The sequence below is a fragment of the Dermacentor albipictus genome, unplaced genomic scaffold, assembly GCF_038994185.2.
Source record: "Dermacentor albipictus isolate Rhodes 1998 colony unplaced genomic scaffold, USDA_Dalb.pri_finalv2 scaffold_17, whole genome shotgun sequence".
In the NCBI taxonomy this organism is placed as follows: domain Eukaryota; kingdom Metazoa; phylum Arthropoda; class Arachnida; order Ixodida; family Ixodidae; genus Dermacentor; species Dermacentor albipictus.
The window spans coordinates 68544-89261 of NW_027225571.1; the positions used below are offsets into that span (position 1 = coordinate 68544).

Consider the following 20718-nt stretch of genomic DNA (forward strand, 5'->3'; position numbering starts at 1 on the left):
CAAGAATATGCACCCAGAAGCATTGAACACACTTTTGTCTCTTTACAACACCATGTGGGTATCTGGCCATATTCCATCCTCGTGGAAAGAAGCGATTGCCATCCCAATTCATAAGCAAAGCAAAGACCCCGCGTTAGCCAGCATTTATAGGCCAATAGCACTAACAGGTTGTATGTGTAAGTTATATGCAAAAATGATAAATCGGCGTCTAATCTATTTCCTGGAAAGCAACCGTCTGCTTGATCCCCTTCAATGTGGTTTCAGGGAAGGTAGGTCAACAATAGACCACCTTGCTCGCATTGAGGCAAACATAAGAGATGCTTATATACACAAACAATTCTTTCTCTCTGTATTTCTCGTTTTGGAGAAAGCCTATGACACAACATGGCGATTCGGAATCCTCCGAGACCTATCTGCAATTGGCGTACGTGGCAATGTGCTGAACATGATAGAAAACTACCTGTCTAACTGCACGTTGCCACAAGGGGGCATGCTTAGTTGCACCCTCTTCACTGTGAAAATGAATTCCCTTCACAAAGCCATTCCATCCGCAATGTTTTATTCAATATATGTGGATGATTTGCAACTAGGATTTAAGTCTTGTAACCTTGCAGTGTGCGAGCACCAAGTCCAACTCAGACTGAACAAAGTCTCAAAATGGGCAAATCAAAATAGCTTCAAGCTAAGCCGCCTCAAAAGCTACTATATACTTTTTCCTAGAAAGAGGTGCTTTATACAAGATCCTGATATTATGCTGCATGGACAACACATACCACTCAACACTGAATATAAATTTTTAGGCATAATACTCGACTCAAAACTAACCTTCATTCCTCATATCAAGTATCTGAAAGCTAAATGCCTGAAAACAATGAACATCCTGTAAATACTGTCATACACAACATGGGGAAGCGACAGTAAATGCCTCATGAACCTCTACAGGAGCCTTGTATGATCACGGTTAGACTACAGTGCCGTAGTGTATCACTCTGGCTACACCCAGTGCTCTCAAGATGCTGGATCCTGTGCATCATCTTGGTATCCACCTCGCCACCAGTGCCTTTAGGATGAGTCCGATTGAAAGCCTCAATGACGAATTGAATTAATGGTCCCTTGATCTGCAGCGGTCATATTCTACTTTTATTTTCTGAAAGTACATGCTAACAAAAACCATCCTTGTTATCCCACCATAAACGATATGACCTCTGCAACGCTCTTTCATAACAAATTTACAGCCAGATAGCCATTCTCGATCCATGTGAGAAAGCTGAGCGAGGATATGAATGTTCCTATTCATGAAAATCGTCTAATGGCTTCTGCCAAGCCATTTCCGCCATGGTTCTGACACATCATTGACTGCGACACGTCATTTGTGGAGGTAACAAAGCACGCTCCAGAGGCCCACATTCATATGCATTTTCTAGAATTGCAGTTTAAGTACTCGTGTCCAGAATATTACACAGATGCGTCTAAATCGCATGCTGGTGTGTCGTATGCAGCCGCTGGCCCATCCTTTTTGGAGTCTAATGTTCTTCACCCTCACACAAGCATCTTCACAGCAGAGGCGTATGCACTATGGTCGGCTGCAAAACACATCAAGCAGATAAAACTACATAAGGCGGTCATATACACAGACTCATTAAGCATTGTAAAAACATTGATGTCATGCTACAACCACAGAAATCCAGTAATTGCAGCTTTTTTCTCTCTCCTCTGTACTATTTATGCCTCTGGCCAACATGTAGCGGTATGCTGTGTGCCTGGACACAGAGGTATTGAAGGTAACATCCTGGCAGACCGAATTGCTACCTCCTTAGACACGAAAGCTTGCAACATGCCCGTAGCCGTTCCGGTCTCAGACCTAAAGCCATACTTACGGAAAAGACTGGCAACCTATGGCAGCATAAGTGGGACGCTGAAATCCTTAATAAACTCCATGTAGTTAAGCCATGTTTATGATACTGGCCATCACTGACCAAGTCCAGACGAAGTGATGTCCTATTCTGTCGCCTCAGAACAGGGCACACTTATGGTACATATAGTTTTTTGTTGACTGGTGGTGAACGTCCAATGTGTAGTAGATGTGGGGAGACATTCAATGTTTAGCATGTCTTAGAATGTCGCGAAACACAAGTCAAGAGGAAAAGACGCTTCCCCTTAGCACATATTCAGTGTATACCACTTCATCTGGTACTGTTTGTAGGCAGAGAACCGCTATTCGACATGCAATATATTTTAGCCTTTTAAACAACGTTGACACGCTCCATGTTTTCTGTTCAAGAAATTCGTAACACGGCCTCTTGCGAGACACCATGGTTGCGATGTCAACCTTTGTTATAGCATACGCCTCCGGGCCCTTGTACTCATGGGACCGGCTGAGGCTGTTGTGCTACTCGTCATCAACAATCACCTGTCCATTTTTGTGCATGTAACACTATTACACCCTTGTTGCACATCCTATATATATAGCATACCCTACTTCAGTCATTCTCATATTTTTATTCTTTATATATTTTGAGCGATTTACAGTGTTTAGCTTTAGGCCTCTATACAGCCACGTCACATCAGCCGTTAGTCCATTTAGTACTCATCATCACTGCCTTGGCGCTATTTGGCCACACTTGGCCCTTGCGCCATTAAACACTACTATCATCATCATCATTCTGGGATTTCACTTACCAAAACCATAATCTGATAAGGAGGCAGGCCGTAGTGAGGGACGCCAGATTAATTTTTGTTCACCTTGTGCACGGTACAAAGGCGTTTTTGCATTTTGGTCCCCTTCAAAATGCAGCCGACACTGCCAGGATTTGATTCCACGACTTCATGCTTAGTACCGTAATGTTAAAGCCAATGTTTTCCTTCAATTGTCATTTTCACCTCCTGTCATGTGCTGATCTCACAGTGCAGTTGAATGCAGCGACAGCACATGCCAGTGCGAGCACGTGTTACCCGTATCGAGGTTACGCTGCTTCATGCATGTGCCAAGAACTGCTTGAAGGACGTGGGAACCCACATGTGTAATTTGTAGATGACAGTTTGTGTCAGTGCAAAAGTGTTACATGTGTAGGGCACTTCACTAACACATGTATTGATAACACAAAAGCTGTTTTGAACTTGTTTAGATTAGATAGTCCTGGGACAGCTTACGAGTCGATCTCAATGTAGAAAGGGATTTGTGTGCCCTGTGAGCAAGCTGCTCTGAATGATCCTGATTTTTTATGGAACCTGCAAAATGAAGAAGATGCTCGCCTTTGTCACCTGCTTGCTCCATTTGCTATACTATTGCAAAGCCAGTGATTGGATTTCAAGTCTGGCCAAACCATATAATGCATGTGCATTAGCAACCTGCACTTATTTTTCTGCTTGGAAGCTTTTTGTTGGACAATGATATAAAGTGTGTTGATGCGAATTATTATGGTGATGAGGCTAAAGATTAAACAATTTTTTCTAGCCAATCATGTACCAAGAGAAACAAAGGTTTCAAAGCCCTGCAGCCGTTGACTTCACGCCCCAGACATGTAAGTGCCTCTCTTTTTATGCTTCCAATTTGGAACTTTCATGTTGGTTTTCTTTGATTGAGAGGTGTGACAGTGTGGAGTATTTCTTTTCAATTTAGAACTTAGCACAGCATGAATTGCTACTAATTGTAACCATGTGTGGCTTAACTGTGGCATTGTTTCATTACATAATTTCAAGAAATAGTTACTGTTTATTAAAAGCCATCTGAAATTGAAAATGACTTTTGCATAATTGGTAATAAATTAATAGTAGTATTGCTACACGCGTGTGGCATTTGATTGTTTGAACGAGGCGCGTGGGCGCCATCACTCGAGAAAAGAGGAGGAAGAGTGCTCTCTGGCTCTCGAGCTGTCGGCTGAACTGGCCAGCGCTGCATTATCCCTTGTAAATATATTTTGTAAATAGTCTCCAGTTTTAATCCTTAGTTTGCATAACAGTATATAAAATTGAAGTAAACTTGGCAAAGCTGCAGTGATAGTAATAACTTCATTTTCTAATTACCACCCTTTAATGACACCTTATCAGACAACGGGGGCATGTGGTGTGGAGTGGAGATAATGCGAATCCTTGAACCATGTACACATGCTGATCATACCTGGGCACCGAGGTGAATTTCTTGTTCAGTGTCTCCTTGCTAAAATAGATGCCGATTGTTAATAATACTCGGGGGTTTTGTACCACTTCTGGTGAGCAGTAACTGGCATTTTTAAATTTTGATATCAGAAATGTTAATTTTTCTGAGCTATTTGTGATGCTTCCTCTCACATGTGAAATTTTGCTACTGTGTAGCTACAAGGTAAAAAACTAGTTTTCAAAGTACATTGCAATTTGCTTTAAACTAACACTGATAAAGTTAATGGAAAGCTTATTTCAGAGGTTTGGAAATTTCCTTTCATAGCCATATGTTGACGAGTCTCTCATGTTTGAGTATGCTCATACTTTTAAAGAATCTGAAAACAGAAAAGAAAAATTGTATTACTATGTTGATTTATTTTACTTGCACATGCTACCAGGTATACCACCCAATTGCAGTCAGTCTACTGCACAAGACGTGCCACGGGAAAATCATGTAAGTCACAGTTTTAATTTCAATGTAACATTTTTTCCTCTTCCATTTTTTTTTGCCAACACTTTGTATGTGTTATTTTCTTTCTCTTTCCTTGTCCAGTTGTGTTGCACTTGTAATCATGAATCCTAACCAACTAGTCTGCCTCCACGCTTTATCCAACTTTTTTTTTCTGTTTTCTTTTTAAGGCGTGAGCATTAATTGTTCGGTCGCACATACTCTCCATCTCTTTTTTTCTTTTCTACTTCTAGGCTATTGTGAGCTATTATAGGATAATATGTAAATTGTTTCTGGTATGAACTCTTGCTTATAAAGCTTATGGCTTGAAAGTTGACTGACTATAAAGCATGCTTCGTGAAATATTAGCATTGCATCGGCTGTATATAGCTGTCGTGCATTGCACTTGCTATGGAAACTTGTATGACAAAGGAAAATGTATATTGTGAAGCTTATGCAGGGATGCTAGTGATGTGCCAATTGTGCCATCTTGCACCAAACCACTGAGCTGCACCAATCTGTGCCAAAACACTAATTTTGAATGAAATTGCCAAATTTAACAGGGTGTGTTTGTTCAGTGGCAACCAGACAGCGCTTAGGCATGCTTTGGCTAATACTTAGCCCTGCAATCCAAGCCTAAGCTGTCCTTTCCCCATCGGCATTATTGGAGTGTGGATGTGTTTGGAGGCATAATTCTAACTAGGCCTTAAGAAAAGCAAAACCGTTTTGGGCTATACAACACATTACGAATGTTTTATAAAAGTGTTATGTGTTAGCGTATACATAGACGAGGGACAAAAAGGACGATGAAGACGAGACACGCGCGAAGACAAGTTGAACCTCACGATAAGGAAATCAGTGGGGAACATGAAAAAATTAGCTTTCGCGAGAATTTCGTTGGTGCGAAATCAGACAGCACAGGTAGATAATGCGTTGCAGAACAAAACTTTTGTAGCGTTCCTAACTAGAACGGCAACAGAAATGACATCATCTAAGTGAGACGGGTGTCGTCCGCCATTTTATTCCAACTTCTTCGTTCTCACTTCTCCCCTAGCACCTTCCTTCGTCTTCTTTCATGCGTCCAGCGCAGACCGCTTCACTCTTCCGGATTTCTTTTAATTACACCTCCTGGGGTAATACTTGAATACGTTTCCAATAGCGGCGCACTCCGTTTGGCCCGAGGCTCCGGTGTACCAGACATTCTTCAATATTCCATGCTGGCATGCAGTCTTAATAACTTGAAATGGTCCATAATATTTTGAATTTGAGGGCACAGCTCCTTTCCTTACAAGGACATAGTCTCCAGGCTGTATGTCCGGTATCTCGCTACTGTGCCTTTTATCAAAGTTTCGCTTCATGCGGCGCTTGTAGATCTCCTGTTCTTTGACAGTTTTCCTTACTTCCGCAAGTTCGAGGTTCTCTAGGAGACCTAGCTCACGATCTGCAGGAAGTATGGGCGCTGTACCTGAAGTTACAAAATGAGGGCTGCAGCCTAAACTCGTGGTGTATGATCTGTTGTGATGCTTCACAGCGGCCTCGAGACAGCACTTCCAGCCACCGGCAAAGTCTGGATACATCTTCAGATACTGTTTGATGTCTCGTATGGCACGTTCCGCTAGGCCGTTTGCTGCCGGGTGGTATGGAGAAGAATACTTTATCATGATGCCGTGCTCCTGGGCCCACTTTGATAATTTGGCACTCCGAAAAGCCGGCCCGTTGTCGCAGACGAGCGTCTTTGTGTGTTTAAAACACTCAGCTTTGAGGAGGTCTATTACGCTGTTTGCGTCTTCTTTGCCAGCTTTAGCCGCAATCGTCCGTGTGCACTCATCTATGGAGAGCAAGAAAGCTTGCGTTCGCTTGACTCCTTCCCCCTTCTTTTTGAGCTCCGCGAAGTCCAAATGAATTACTTCGAACGGGATGCTTGAATATTCAGGGTTTGTCATAACGTCTGTCGATTGCTTGAATTTAACTTTGTTCACCTGGCAGAGGTGGCATGTGCGGATGTAATGGCTGATGTCGTTTTTCATGCCCGGCCATGTGAATCTCATGAGCAATTTCTTATAAGTGCGCCAGAAGCCATCATGTCCACCCGATTCAGGGGTGTCGTTGTATAGATGAAGAATCCTTGGAATCATAGTTGGTGGTACGTGATACTTTCCATTGATAAACTGGAGCTCTTCTGTACCTTCCCATAGCTTAATATGATTGATTGTATCTGGATTATTGCTTGATTCCTGTACAAGTAATCTTGATAGTGCGTCAGCGTCAGTGAGGAGTGGGCCAAGACGGTGCGAAATTACGAAATCAAATTGTTGCAGATAGTTCACCCATCTAGCAATGCGGCCTCTTGGCTGGGCCATGCTCAGAAGTTGAGTCAATGCTTGATGGTCCGTGAAAAGTATGAATTTGGCACCTTCCAGGTAAGTACGAAAGTACTGCACAGCTTTTAAGACGGCCAGAGCTTCCTTTTCTGTGGTACAGTAATTGATTTCGGCGGGTTTCAGGGTATAGCTGTAGTACCCCACAACGTAGTGTTTGGTTTGATCAGCTTGTTTGGATGGCTTCTGGTATAGAACTGCACCGGTAGCATAATGTGATGCGTCCGTGTTCAGCACGAAAGGCAAGGAAAAATCCGGTATTCGCAAGATGGGGTCCGACGATATTAGTTTTACAAGCTCACGATAGACAGCTTCGCACTTCTCGTCCCAATGAAAAGGCACGTCTTTCTGAGTTAAACGTGTGAGGCACCTTGTTCTCAGTGCGTAGTCTTTGATAAACGCCCGGAAGTGTCCTGCAAGGCCAAGAAAAACGCGCAGGGAGTGCACATCATAAGGCTTTACCAGCTTGGAGATTCTCTCTACCGATTCTTGCTTGGTGCTTTTAGTCTGTCCATCAAACACCCTGCCAAGAAATACTACGGTATCTTGAAAGAACGCACTTTTCTTGAAGTTGACTTTGAGTTGGGCAAGACTGAGGGCATGAAGAACTTTTGAAAGATGACTACGGTGTTCGTCCTTTGTCTTTGAGTAGATGATGATGTCGTCGATGTACACATTGCAAAATGTGCCCAGGTAAGGTTTCAGAATGTCCGTCATAATCTTCTGAAACCACGCAGGGGAGTTTTTCCAACCAAATGGTAGGCGGTTGTACTCAAACAAGTCAAATGGGGTTATGAACGCGGTGTACTTCTTCGTTTCTTCACTTAGTGGAATCTGCCAAAAGCCCTTGCAGAGATCTATTCGTGAAAACCAATGGCAACCACCGGTTTCGTCAATGATGCCGTCGATTCTCGGCATTGGATAAGGTATCAATTCAGTTTGACGATTGAGAGCCCGGTAGTCTGTGCAGAGGCGGAATGTCCCGTCTTCTTTAGGTGCAATAGTGATAGGAGAAGCAAATGGGGATACAGAAGGCCGGATGATACCTGCGTCTAACATTTCTTGCAACTCCTTTTTCAGCCACACCTTTTTATCTCTGGACATATTATAGGGGGTTCTACGAACCACTGTTTTATCTGCGAGCTCGAAAGGAACGACATGGGATTTCATTGCTGGAGAGTAGCTTCCTATGCATATAAGCTCTGGGTACTTAGTCTTGATGTCTTCGTGGTGAAAAATTAGCCTTGATACACTAGGTTCTTCACCAGGGTCTTCTGTTCTTATCGTGTCTTCGGCCATTACCTTGTCATCCCAATAGAGGTTCATCTTAAGTTTTTTCATGTCTGGACGGGACAAAAGAAAATCGTAGGTGACATTGGGAATGGCCAATACGTCACTGGTAATAGCATTTCCTTGAAATTCAATAGCCAGGGTTACCCATTCGCTATGCATGGTCACTGACCCATCGTAGGCTTGGACACGCAATGTTCTACCAGCGTGCAGACGACTGGCATCCACTCGAGTCTTGTTGATAATAGATACCGAAGCTCCACTGTCAACGAGAGCCTTCACTTCAATGCCATCTACCTTAATGGGGGCGTACAATAAGCTTGACGACACCAAATATACTGTCTCACTGAAGCTCTTTTTCTGGGGCTTGTGATGCACGGTAGACAGATTATGTGGAAGTAGGTTGCCGTGAACTGCGGTAATTGGTTCTTCACCATCCTCACAGTCATGATTTACGCTTCCCAGAGATTTGTTTATGAAGCTGTGTTCACATTCAGTTGACGGCAACGACTCTAGATTGGCATCAAGTTGCTCTGTTCTACCATCTGGCTGTCTTCTCGATGTAATTCTTGGCACTGAGGTCTGTAGAAAGTTCAGAAGGTCATCAAACGTTCTTGGACCTTTGAGCTGGACATGACAACGGATCTCGATACACAACCCTTGCGTTATCAAAGCTACAACAGCAGAAGACGACAGCTTCGGTTCTGCGGAATACAACAGGCGACGCTTCTCAAGACAGTACTCAAGCAGAGAGCCACCTGTATAACTGAACCGCAGTGCCGCATCCCATCTTTCTACTGCGTTGCCTTCGAAAGCCCCTAAAAAGTTGCTTTTCCACAGTTCCCAACATGTTGTTCCATAATCCATGAGTTGCACGTCATACCATTTTCTGGCTATACCGCCCAAATAGCGGCGCATATGCAAAATCTTTGTGTCGTCGGAGTGCCACAGATTCTTGTCACAGGCGTACTCGAAAAAACACAGCCAGTAGTGTGCATTTTGCGATTTTCCTTCAAAAACATCTGGTTCAACAATACTTCATGCTGACTGCTCTCGACTAAGCGCTTGGACGAAAGTTCTCATTATTTCGATCTGTTGTATAATGTTCCTTTGCAGTTCCATAACACTCAAGTCTAGGCTCACCTTCCCGGCAGGCATTTCCTCTTTGAGGGTGCCACGTCGTATGGGTTCCAGAACGAGTTCGCTCAGTGTCTGCAGTTGTAGATTCACTGTCACCGATCCTGTTTGCACGAGGGCTTGGCGGCTGATTGCAGCTTGTTGCAGTACCACGTTGATCAGCGCGGTAGAACTAACTTCAAGAGGAAGGTCCGTCGCTGGCTCACCGTGCACTTGGTATCGGGTGAACACAACAGACTCTGATGACGCCTGGTCGACGAAAAACGTCACCCGCATCGCTGGTCTTCGAAAACTGTCGGCTGCGCCAAAATGTAGCGTTCCTAACTATAGTCGGATACAACTTTAGAAAAAAGGGGGCGTTTACTCCTCCGACGCGGATGTACACGAACAGCCACCAATGGGCGCGCACTCTGGACTGACGTCATGCGCCAGACGGCCGGTGACCCCGCCGTCGGAGAAGATGGCCGCCCGGGCTTCGAACTGGGCGAAGTCGCGTCAGCTGTGCGCGTCGACGCCTCGTCACAGTGAATTCCCAAACTGTTTGTGATTGTCTATCATGCCGGAAATATTACTGCGAGTTTACGATGTGGCATTTGTGCCGCGTGCGTTTATTCCAAGCCATGATCCGGCGAAGAAACATTGAAGCGAGCATCGCTGACGCTGCACTACGCTTTGCCTGAAAACAGGATCCCACGGCGACCGCTGCAAACACATATCCTGCTTGTTTGTTCCATGTCTGTTTTTTTTTTTTCGCTCCCGAGAGAAGTTACGACGAGAAAAGTTTGCCAAAGTCTGGTGCCTACTGTCAGCGGTGGGTGTGTTCCTGTACTGTGCCGCTGCGTTTCTCGTCGGACGGGGTGAAGTGATGGAGCAAAACCATGCTCAGGAGAAATGAGAAAAGCGTGCGCGCATGAAACAAACCTACGAGCGTCTCAACAGAAAATATTTGCAAAAGAAGCCTCCAACGCAAAGATTTGTCGCCGTCAACTTAGCGTGAACGATCGTTTTCAGTAGTGAGATGGCCGAGCATCTAATGGCCGTGCTCGTGCGTTGTGTGGCACCGTCGATTGATTGCTTTCCACCAGTGCTCACCGTGCGCGCAAGCTGCAGAATGCGTGGTGTGGCACAGTCATGCATAAGTTGTGTTGCCAGCGCTCGACATGGTTTCCCACAACATAGCTTCGCGCTGTTTTTGAATTATTGTGTTATGTTGCAATTAAAAATTCCCAAGACAGTGTTAAGAGAACGGTTGAAAAAAAAAAAACATACGAGAAGGTAGGCACAGCAGCTTGTGAACCCGCTCCTATAATACCTCTACCCAGGTCTGTTTGTAAATGTGTGTATGTTTTCTTGCGTTTGTGATTTTTTTTTTTATTTCGCACATTTCTTTATATTTGAGTTTTTCTTAGTTTTCGCGTTTGTGTGCCTGATTCCATGCATGTTTGCGCATACTCTTATTTCTGTCCTTTTATTTTATATTAGCATTTGTTTTTGCTAGTTTTCTTTCAGCAACGTCTTTACACATTTTCATTAACGAATCTCATTCAAAGCACTAACATCTGTACACTGCAGGGCTGGCCTCTTCCATCTCATTAAAACCTTTCTCACTGGTCTACCTCGTCTTCTCAATCAGCCTACTTGCTGTGTTTTCTGTCCTTCCTTCTTGTGTTGTTGCTTCAATGTAATTAACCAACTTGCTCAAAACAAATTTTGATCGCCTATGAAAACAGAAAGCTTTAGAGATACATTTTCGTAAAAGCGTCATGTGGGTTGCACAGCAACTTTGCCTCTTACCTCTGTTCATGTTTATGCATCAGTACATGTGGCAGCTCGCCAGAAGTGCACATGAAAGGCTGCATATTGCAAAGCAACATCGTTCTATGCTGTTGCATTTTCATGCATTCAGTCTTAGTAAACAGACGGTTTCGCCGCCCATCACATATGATGGTAAAAGTTTTCAACACGAATAACATTGTGCAGTGGGGTATCATTTCCTGTGTGACGCTTTCGTCGTTGCAAAGGCATTTTTCTGTGAATGGAGCCCAGCGAAGCAGTGCACTGAGAGCTTTTGCAACTTTCACCATTCATTACTTCACAAATGTCATTGTCTAAACCTGGCTGTCCATCAGTATGCCGATGGCTTGTGAATTAAATAATTGCCTCAATAAAACACATTCAACTTCACTCAGCATATTTCAGTGCTAACAATGCTAGCAGAGCTATTCAGGGTGAATAATTGTGCTTACATTGGTGTTACTTGCCTGGTCAGATAAACAAATACAACAATGGCTGTGGCATGACTGTGATTTGATGTGCAGACTGCAAACAGTGCCATTCAAGCGTGCCCTCGACTACTGCTATTAATAGTTACCCGAATGAGTATTTTGGGCCTGACTAAGCTAATGATGCTTGGTAATTGTTGTCTTATTCGCATTACTTGCCTGGGTCAGATAACCAGGTTAAACAATGCCACCACATGAACGTGTGTTTTCATGCAAGCTGCCAACAGTGGCTGTCATTTTCGCGTTGATTGCTGCCGCTTCACCAACAGTGGTGACAGCATGACTGCGCTTTGACGTGCAGACTGCTAATGGTGCCTTCCAAGCGTGCCCTCGACTACTGCTATTAATAGTTACCCGAATGAGTATGTTGGGCCTCACTAAGCTAATGATGCTTGGTAATTGTTGTCTTATTCGCATTACTTGCCTGGGTCAGATAACCAGGTTAAACAATGCCACCACATGAACGTGCTTTTTCATGCAAGCTGCCAACAGTGGCTGTCATTTTCGTATTGATTGCTGCCACTTCACCAACAGTGGCGACGACATGACTGCGCTTTGACGTGCAGACTACTAATGGTGCCTTCCAAGTGTGCCCTCGACTACTGCTATTAATAGTTACCCGAATGAGTATGTTGGGCCTGACTAAGCTAATGATGCTTGGTAATTGTTGTCTTATTCGCATTACTTGCCTGGGTCAGATAACCAGGTTAAACAATGCCACCACATGAACGTGCTTTTTCATGCAAGCTGCCAACAGTGGCTGTCATTTTCGTATTGATTGCTGCCACTTCACCAACCATGGCGACGACATGACTGCGCTTTGACGTGCAGACTGCTAATGGTGCCTTCCAAGTGTGCCCTCGACTACTGCTATTAATAGTTACCCGAATGAGTATGTTGGGCCTCACTAAGCTAATGATGCTTGGTAATTGTTGTCTTATTCGCATTACTTGCCTGTGTCAGATAACCAGGTTAAACAATGCCACCACATGAACGTGCTTTTTCATGCAAGCTGCCAACAGTGGCTGTCATTTTCGTATTGATTGCTGCCGCTTCAGCAACAGTGGCGACGACATGACTGCGCTTTGACGTGCAGACTGCTATTGGTGCGTTTCAAGTGTGCCCTCGACTACTGCTATTAATAGTTACCCGAATGAGTATGTTGGGCCTCACTAAGCTAATGATGCTTGGTAATTGTTGTCTTATTCGCATTACTTGCCTGTGTCAGATAACCAGGTTAAACAATGCCACCACATGAACGTGCTTTTTCATGCAAGCTGCCAACAGTGGCTGTCATTTTCGTATTGATTGCTGCCGCTTCAGCAACAGTGGCGACGACATGACTGCGCTTTGACGTGCAGACTGCTATTGGTGCGTTTCAAGTGTGCCCTCGACTACACTCTAAGAAAAGCTTACACCCTTTGGAGTGCCCCTTCTGCCACACAACAATAATCGTCATCTGCTTTAATGCGTTTCCTTTCTTTAACGCTGCGAGCCCGGTACTTTCCAGTAACGAACGGCATGCGCGTTACCAGCATGATAGCATTCCTGACAGGAAAGTAGCGGGCGCGGCATTTTCAAGAAAGGAAACGCATCAAGGCAGATGACAATTATCAATGTGTGGCAGAAGGGGCACTCCGAAGGGTGTAAACTTTTCTTAGAGTGTACTACTATGAATGTCTACCTGAATGAGTATTTGGGGCCGCACTAAGCTAATGATGCTTGATAATTGTTGTCTTCGCATTACTTGCCTGGGCCAGATAACTAAAATAAACAATGCAAACACATGAATGTGCTTTCGAGTGCAGGCTGCTAAGAGTGGCTGTCAATTTCACGATGACTACTGCTTTTTCGTGTGAAGCTGGATAATGGCTGCCCGAACGAGCATTTTGGGCCCCACATATTTATTCAGGGTTAATAATTGTATTTGCATTCAGATTTTCCAGCATTTCAGCACGTTTCCATGCCAATACTTATATTGAGCACGATCTGCGCAGTACATTGCTTTTTCAGAATTGAGCTTCTGTTAAAAGGAATGTGTCACCAAATGAACTGCTTATTTATTTGAGAGGTTACGGGAGAACGCTTGGCTGCTGCGAACCCACCGGCGAAATTTGGGTAGCCCTAATAAGGGCTGTTCTTTCGTTAATAAGAAGCTGTTATTCTTCATTGAGTGGCTCGATGCCGGACAGCTCGCAGTCGGAGTCGCTTTCTTCACTGTCATCTTCACCCAGCTGGATGATGATGGGTTGAATATGGTCACTCCCAGATGTATCAAGCCTGAACTTTGCCTCCAGATCCATCACGTGGTGAATGTTCTTCTTCCAGTCTTCCGCCGTTACACGCTGGATTTTTTCCCTCAAGACGTCTTCGACCGTAGACAGCTTGAAATCTCTGTTGTCCGCAGCGATGCCATTTTTCACCTTTGCCCACACAAGCTCAATGGGATTAAATTCGCAGTGGTATGGTGGGAGCCTGAGTACAATGCAACCGGCCCTTGCAGCTGCATTGTCTACGATGTAGCTCAGAAAGCGTGGCTTTACAGATGCTACCAACTCAAGCAGCTGCTTTTTAACCATCCTTTCGCTGTAGGTGATGTTTTTGCTTTTGAGCCACTCCTGTATTTTTTCCTTCTTCCAAGCTGTCGTCGGTAATTTCTCTTCTCGCCGGGAATGATAAGGTGCATTGTCCAAAACAATGACGCTACCAGCAGGCAACTTCTGCAGAACGTTATTGAACCATCCCTCGAAGCGATTGCCGTCCATTTCTTCGTGGTAGTCGCCCGTTTTTTGGCCTCGGAATATATTTAAGCACCCGTCGACGAAGCCATCCTCGCTGCCGATGTGCGTCACAATCAGGCGCTGGCCTTTCCCAGAAGGTTGTTTCAAACCCGTCGACAGACCATTTGCTCGCGCATATAGGCGTCCGCGCTTCTGCACCACGGTGTCTGTCCACACGATCGACCAAGTGTGTCCCGCCGTCACCCATGTCTCGTCCAGGAAAAAGATCTTTCGGCCTTCCGCCCGGTAGCGTTCCACGTCACGAAGGTAGCGATTCCGCCATTCAGCTATGTCATCGCGGTCGATAAGCAGCGAATTGCGGCTCCTCTTCTCGTGCTTGAATCCGATCTCGACAAGCAGACGACGCACAGTACACCACTTCAGTGATGAGAGATTCATACGCTTCGCGAACTCGTTCGTTATCTTCTCGACTGTCGGTATCTCGTTGCGGCGAAAGAAATCGTGCACACATGACCTCAGCGCGCACAACGTGAAGCTGTCATACTTCGTGCTGCGTCTTCTTTGCTCCGCATTTCGTGGGCGCTTTCACGAGGGCGTCGACAGTTTGCCACCCGAAATATGCGATGCTTTGTCCTCCCTCCTCACCTTGAACACGGTGCTTTCGCTGACACCGAGCATCTCGGCGACAAACTTGGTCGTGGCCTCCACGCTGTCTTCAGGCTCCCTGTTACGCCAATACGTGTAGCAATGGAGGATCATATTGCGTGAATCGCTGTTCAGAATGTGGCCACTCTTGTTCTTGTCGAGGTTCTTTGGTGGTGTGGACATCGAGGCTACACAAGGCTCGTTTGGCAACAAAGAATCGCTTTCCGATGTCACCTCGTTGGGCTCCATGTCGGAAAGCTCGCACGGAATGCCTTGCGCGAACTGGCGAGATTTCAGGCTCGCAAAAAAAAAAAGAAAAAAAACAAGGTAAAAAATTTGTGAAACACAAAAACAAAAAAATATAAATTTTATGCTATTTAACACCATTAGTGTTTATTTATTACGATAAATGAAGCATTTTCGTACCTTTCCTGCCTCGAGTATTCACGCCGCAGGTTTGTAATGGTTGCGATAAATGCATTGTTTTATATAAGTACTTGTCCAATAGCAACTGATTCACTTTAAGCTAGGAAAAAGAGTAGTAAATGTGCCGTGTACATGTAAACAAGCGCAAAATCCATGCAGAGCTGTTCTTTCTACTTTTGTCACTTGCAATGAAGCGAAAGAGCAGACGACAGGAAGCATTGTGGAAGGCACGGGGTTATTTTTTTGTCGTGATCCGGCATGTGCTGTAGCACATGAGAGCTCTACTAAACCAGTCATCAAAATACTAAAGTCTTTGTTTATGCCGAGAATTGCGCGTTTCAGAAGCACGATTTCTTTAGCGGGACTATTTTAGTCGCGGAGGCAATCGGCTGTCGCGCTTCGGTCGTCTGGGCGGGGCCTCCCCTTTTTTCTTAAGTTGTATCCGACTATAGAACGGCAACAGAAATGACATCATCTAAGTGAGACGGGTGTCGTCCGCCATTTTATTCCAACTTCTTCCTTCTCACTTCTCCCCTAGCACCTTCCTTCGTCTTCTTTCATGCGTCCAGCGCAGACCGCTTCAACTTTAATGTCAAAATTCTGTTAGCCTACTTTGGCAAGCTTTGCTTGAGGATATAGAACCACAGTGCCTACAGTACAAAGGGCACCACATGTGTTGATCAGCAGGGGCTGCAGTGCCGCGGAGCAGTATTCCCTCTTAATTGCTTTCGGGGACACAATCACTTTTGCGTAACTAGGCACTGGATGCAGAGCAACAGCACTCAACACAAGCGGCAGCATTCCTCTAGCACACGCTGTTGCCCGTAGAATTCAACGTGTCCAGTGCAGAGTGTGAAAGGGATTTTATCTCGTATACCCGAAGGCAGTCGTTTGAGATTACGGCCCCTTCGTGCAAATCTACGTCCGGTGCTGAATCCGCCCGCGATGCCTGTCAGGTGGCACCGAAACCAAAGTTCTTGAACCAAGGGATGCATATTCCGGGACAGTCGCTTAATCGCAGTCCGATGTGTGGCACTCCATGCTGCGACCGCTATCTCAAGTGCCATAAACAATTCCACATCGGTGGAACGTTGATTTCCTTGTTTTTGCTGCATTTTGCTCACCGAGGTTCACATTAAGCACTGCACTAGGTGTGCAAAAACCGTCATCACATGTCAGTAGCAATATGCGTGCCACTCTGAATGGGAGATCAACAAACAAGTGGCCATGACGCATTTCTGGCACACGCGATCGCTCCAGGCACTTTACTGTTTTCGTAAACAAAAATGACGGCGTCCACGCAAGTGTAGCGTGGCGGTATTTTACACAATTTTAGTGCAAAGCAATCGCATTTGAACACATTTTGGAGCCTGCTAGCCTTGCGTGAGTAGGTTATATGCAGGGTTATGTTTTGGTGAATTTCGTTGATGCAACGACGTTTCGTTGTCATGAGGTATGAAATGCATCGAATGCTACGGGCGTTCCACCTGGGATACGAAAGTATTTCATTGTCACAATAATTGTGTTATTGCAGGGTTTCATTATTGCGGGTTTCGACTGCATGTGGACCAGCTTAATATGATTTGAACTGGCGCTCATTTCATAGGGCGGTCAGGAAAGAATGCTGTGCTGAATTAATAAGGTCGTACAGTCTGCTTAGTGTGTTGCTCATCAATTTCATTATACATTTTAGCACTTGATATTGCTTCCTATTGACACATCTGTGTCAATTAATTGGCAAACGTCGTGCGTTTGACATTCTAAATTTATTTTGCTCGTGCACCACGCCGACAAACAACCTGCTTGCTTTCATGAAACTTCTTGGTCAAAAATATCCAATGGCAAACACAATCTTCGCTCAAATTTGCACTCAGGCTACATTATTTGCTGCCTGGCCACACCACACAAAATAAGGTTCTTACCACTGCAGAACACAAGCCAATGATGTAATGTTTCATATTTAGTCAACCTTAGCGGCCAAATTGTGGTCATAATTAAGCGTTCACTGAAACTGCAGACCTCTGAAATTGTGTTTGTGGCAACGATGTTCAAGACGTGAGTTGTGCAGATTGAGTCTTAATAAACCATCATTCAGCATGCAAAATATCAGTTGCTGTTTTTCACTAGATTTATGGCAGCTATGGCAAAACCGTGAATAAGCCCGAATAATCAAGCTTATTCAAAATATTGGTCAATGACACAGACTGGAAAGCCAGTGAACATATTTTATCCCTTTGTTGTTTTCAAAAATATCTTGGAGCTTTTTCTTGGCAAGTGATGTGAAAAAACGGCAAACGTGCAATTGCGCTGTCCCCAGTCACAGTAACAATGCTGAAACATCTAGTAACTATACTGGCAGGCATTCAGAGCTGTTTTTGGCATTGCTGTGATGATTTGCAGCCTTCCTAACAGTGTTTCCATGGTGCTTTGAAGAATGAATCAATGAGGTTCTATTGTATATATTTACTGTTTTGCAACAGTGTGTGGTATAACCTGTAAGCGAAACGCATTGGCATTAGGTGAGCTTAACAGAACTATATGCCTGCATTATCCAACATCTCTATGCATATGATTTGCAGGATTCCAGTGTTGTGAGCCCTGGTAGTCAAACCCAACTCCCAGCAGCTCACCGTGCTGAAACACCATACTCCGGCAACTTTACTACTTCTGTGTTTGACCAGTGTATCCTTGGTCAACCTGCGCACACAGAAAGAGAGTTTCTGAGTGCACCACTGCCTTCATCTTATGACTATGTTGCTGCTCCTTCCTTCACCTACGTAAGCACCTTTTGTTTGGTAAGAAAATTATTAATTGTTATTGCCAGCTTTCTTTGGTGTGCCATGCTTCCCCTGGTTTGTAAGATGAATTCTTATTTCTTTTATAGATATTGCTACGTTACATTGGTCGACAGGTGAAAGAGAACAAGGTTGGTTGTGAATTTTAGTGGCTCCTCAGCTTAGCCTTCCATTATCATCGTTCATCCTTGCATTTCAAATAAACACGTCATCATAACAGTATTGGTGAAGATGTTGGGTATATGTCCACGGAGACCATGTTGAAAGCATGCAGGAGCTTCATGCACCTCACCAAACCTTCCACGCATCAACAAGGACAACTTTGTTCTCTTCTTTCACCCATCGATCAATGTTATTTATTGTAGCTATATTTTGTAAGCAGTAATCATACACGGCTTGTTATTGGAGAAACACAGGTCTGTTTTAATGCCTTGAAAAAGTGTCGTTGGGGGCATTCCATCATAGCAGACCGGAGCACGATACAGGGGCTGTGAAACGGACATGAGTACTGTCGACTTCCGTTAATTGAACCATGATGGGACCGAGGAATTTCATTGAATTATACAGCAGGACGAATTAAACAAGACGCAGAAAAAATACCAGAACATACCATTGATTTATTGAGCAGTACTTGCCCAATTCTAACACCTGCCAAATCAAGTGTGCACCCGTCTTCCATGTTTCCAAAGTATAAAACTAACTTATAAATTGCTTTAAAACTCCTAATCAAAGAAATGTAATGTGCACCTGATTTTTTAGCAAGAAAAATAAACAAGAATCCAAGTAGGCCGATTTCCTAAAGTTAGCTTCGCCTTATTACAGCCATGTTATGCGGTAAAGCATACAAACGCCACAAATGTGATTTTAGCTGCGTAACCAATTGAACAGTGCAGGCAATTTACGGCCCAATTTTCCTTGAAAAAAGAAAGGGTGGGGGACATGCAGGGTAAATACCGTAACCAGACGTTGCGAGTTTCTGGTATTGCTTAAAGATCTTCCCAGAACTGGCTGAATATAGGCATTTTCAGACAGAAGAAGATGTGTGTTCAAGACATTCATTGTCCTCCATGCTCCACTGATGCATGCTGCCACTAAAGGGGTTGCTATTAGGGTTTTGCATAGGGATCACATGTGTGCATGCTGTTTGGTCAAGTTTGAATTATCCGGGGTAGGCCAGCTTTAGTATCAAAGTAATGAAAGTTTAGGCCCATATATATGCATCAGTGCCAGCAGGGCCTTATTACATTTGATGTCGAATTAACAATCAGATTCACTGAAATCTACTGTACAATGCAAATGCAATGCATAATTAAAGGTTGCACATGCACATTTGGCAACCGAGTTGACGTTTCACTGTTCATGCCTAAAAGATATGAAAAAAATAATGTGAGAGGCGTAGGACAACAAGGCAAAATTATGGGTTCATCCTATTCGTCCATTTCTAACCTCTCTTTTTTTTTTGCATGGCATTTGCTTTTCTTGTCTCTTGGGTGTTGTCAGGGTGCACTCTCTTTGAGCTTTCTCAGGGCACAGTTAATTCTCTTTTACTCGGTCATAAAACAAGGGGAAAATTCCACGATAACACAGAGTTTTGAGCTAAGCAAAATTTTGATGTACGCTCAGCATGTTGTCAATTCAGAGCTATTCAATTGTGCAATCATGTGGCTGCTGTCTGCATGTGATGACACTTTACATGTCACTTAAAGCGTGTTGATATCAGCACTGGCCTTGTGCGGAACATTTTGTGGCAGCCAAGTCCAGAGTGCACCGCATGATCACGCATGTTAAGTACAGATGCAGCTCACTGCTCATTGCTGCTCATGGTGTGGCGATGTGTAACTGTGATCATCAGAGTCAGTCGTGCTGATATCTCAGTGGAGTAAGGTGTTCTGCATTACTATTTCACTGGCAGTGTTGATAAAGTCCTGACACAAAAGCTGTATAAAGGGGGGTCAGAAATCAGTTTATCTGGCAGGAAATAATAACTCACAAGCACCTTTGTCTGTGGTATTTATATAAGCCCTCTCCTGCAATTCCTGTTTCTGCTCCCTTGCTTTCTGCACGTTCATCCTGCAGGTTTTCATCTAGCTTTTTTCTCTACTTTTGGTTTATTGGAGCATGGCTTATGGTGTGATAACTTCATATAATCTTTTCTAGTGTTCCCTCTGTGTTTTGCTGTCAGCCGTCACACCGATCTAAATAGCCTTGTACTACTTGCATTGTAAGCTCTTCCTCCATTCCTATATGCAGACTGCACCCTCTCCAGACATGACGTCTCCCTCTGTGCTTTTCCGTGCTGTCAGCCAACACACCGATGTAGATAAGGTAACCTTGTACAGTCGGACCGACTTATAACAATACCGGTTTTAACAATATATCGGTTGTAACAATGAGGAACTGCTGCACCATCAACTTTTGTATGTTTTCTGAGGTGAACTA

At 44.3% G+C, this 20718-nt stretch overlaps 1 protein-coding gene across 1 annotated transcript in view; it reads left to right on the forward strand.

Moving 5' to 3' along the window:
• The window catches only part of LOC139052070 (uncharacterized), a 117985-nt gene that overhangs the window by 63252 nt on the left and 34015 nt on the right, over positions 1–20718 (forward strand). Inside the window, exons 8-12 of the mRNA XM_070529139.1 lie at positions 3455–3521; positions 4536–4591; positions 18064–18261; positions 18369–18410; positions 20530–20604. Coding sequence (XP_070385240.1) covers positions 3455–3521; positions 4536–4591; positions 18064–18261; positions 18369–18410; positions 20530–20604 — 438 coding nt within the window. The remainder of the gene's footprint in view (positions 1–3454; positions 3522–4535; positions 4592–18063; positions 18262–18368; positions 18411–20529; positions 20605–20718) is intronic.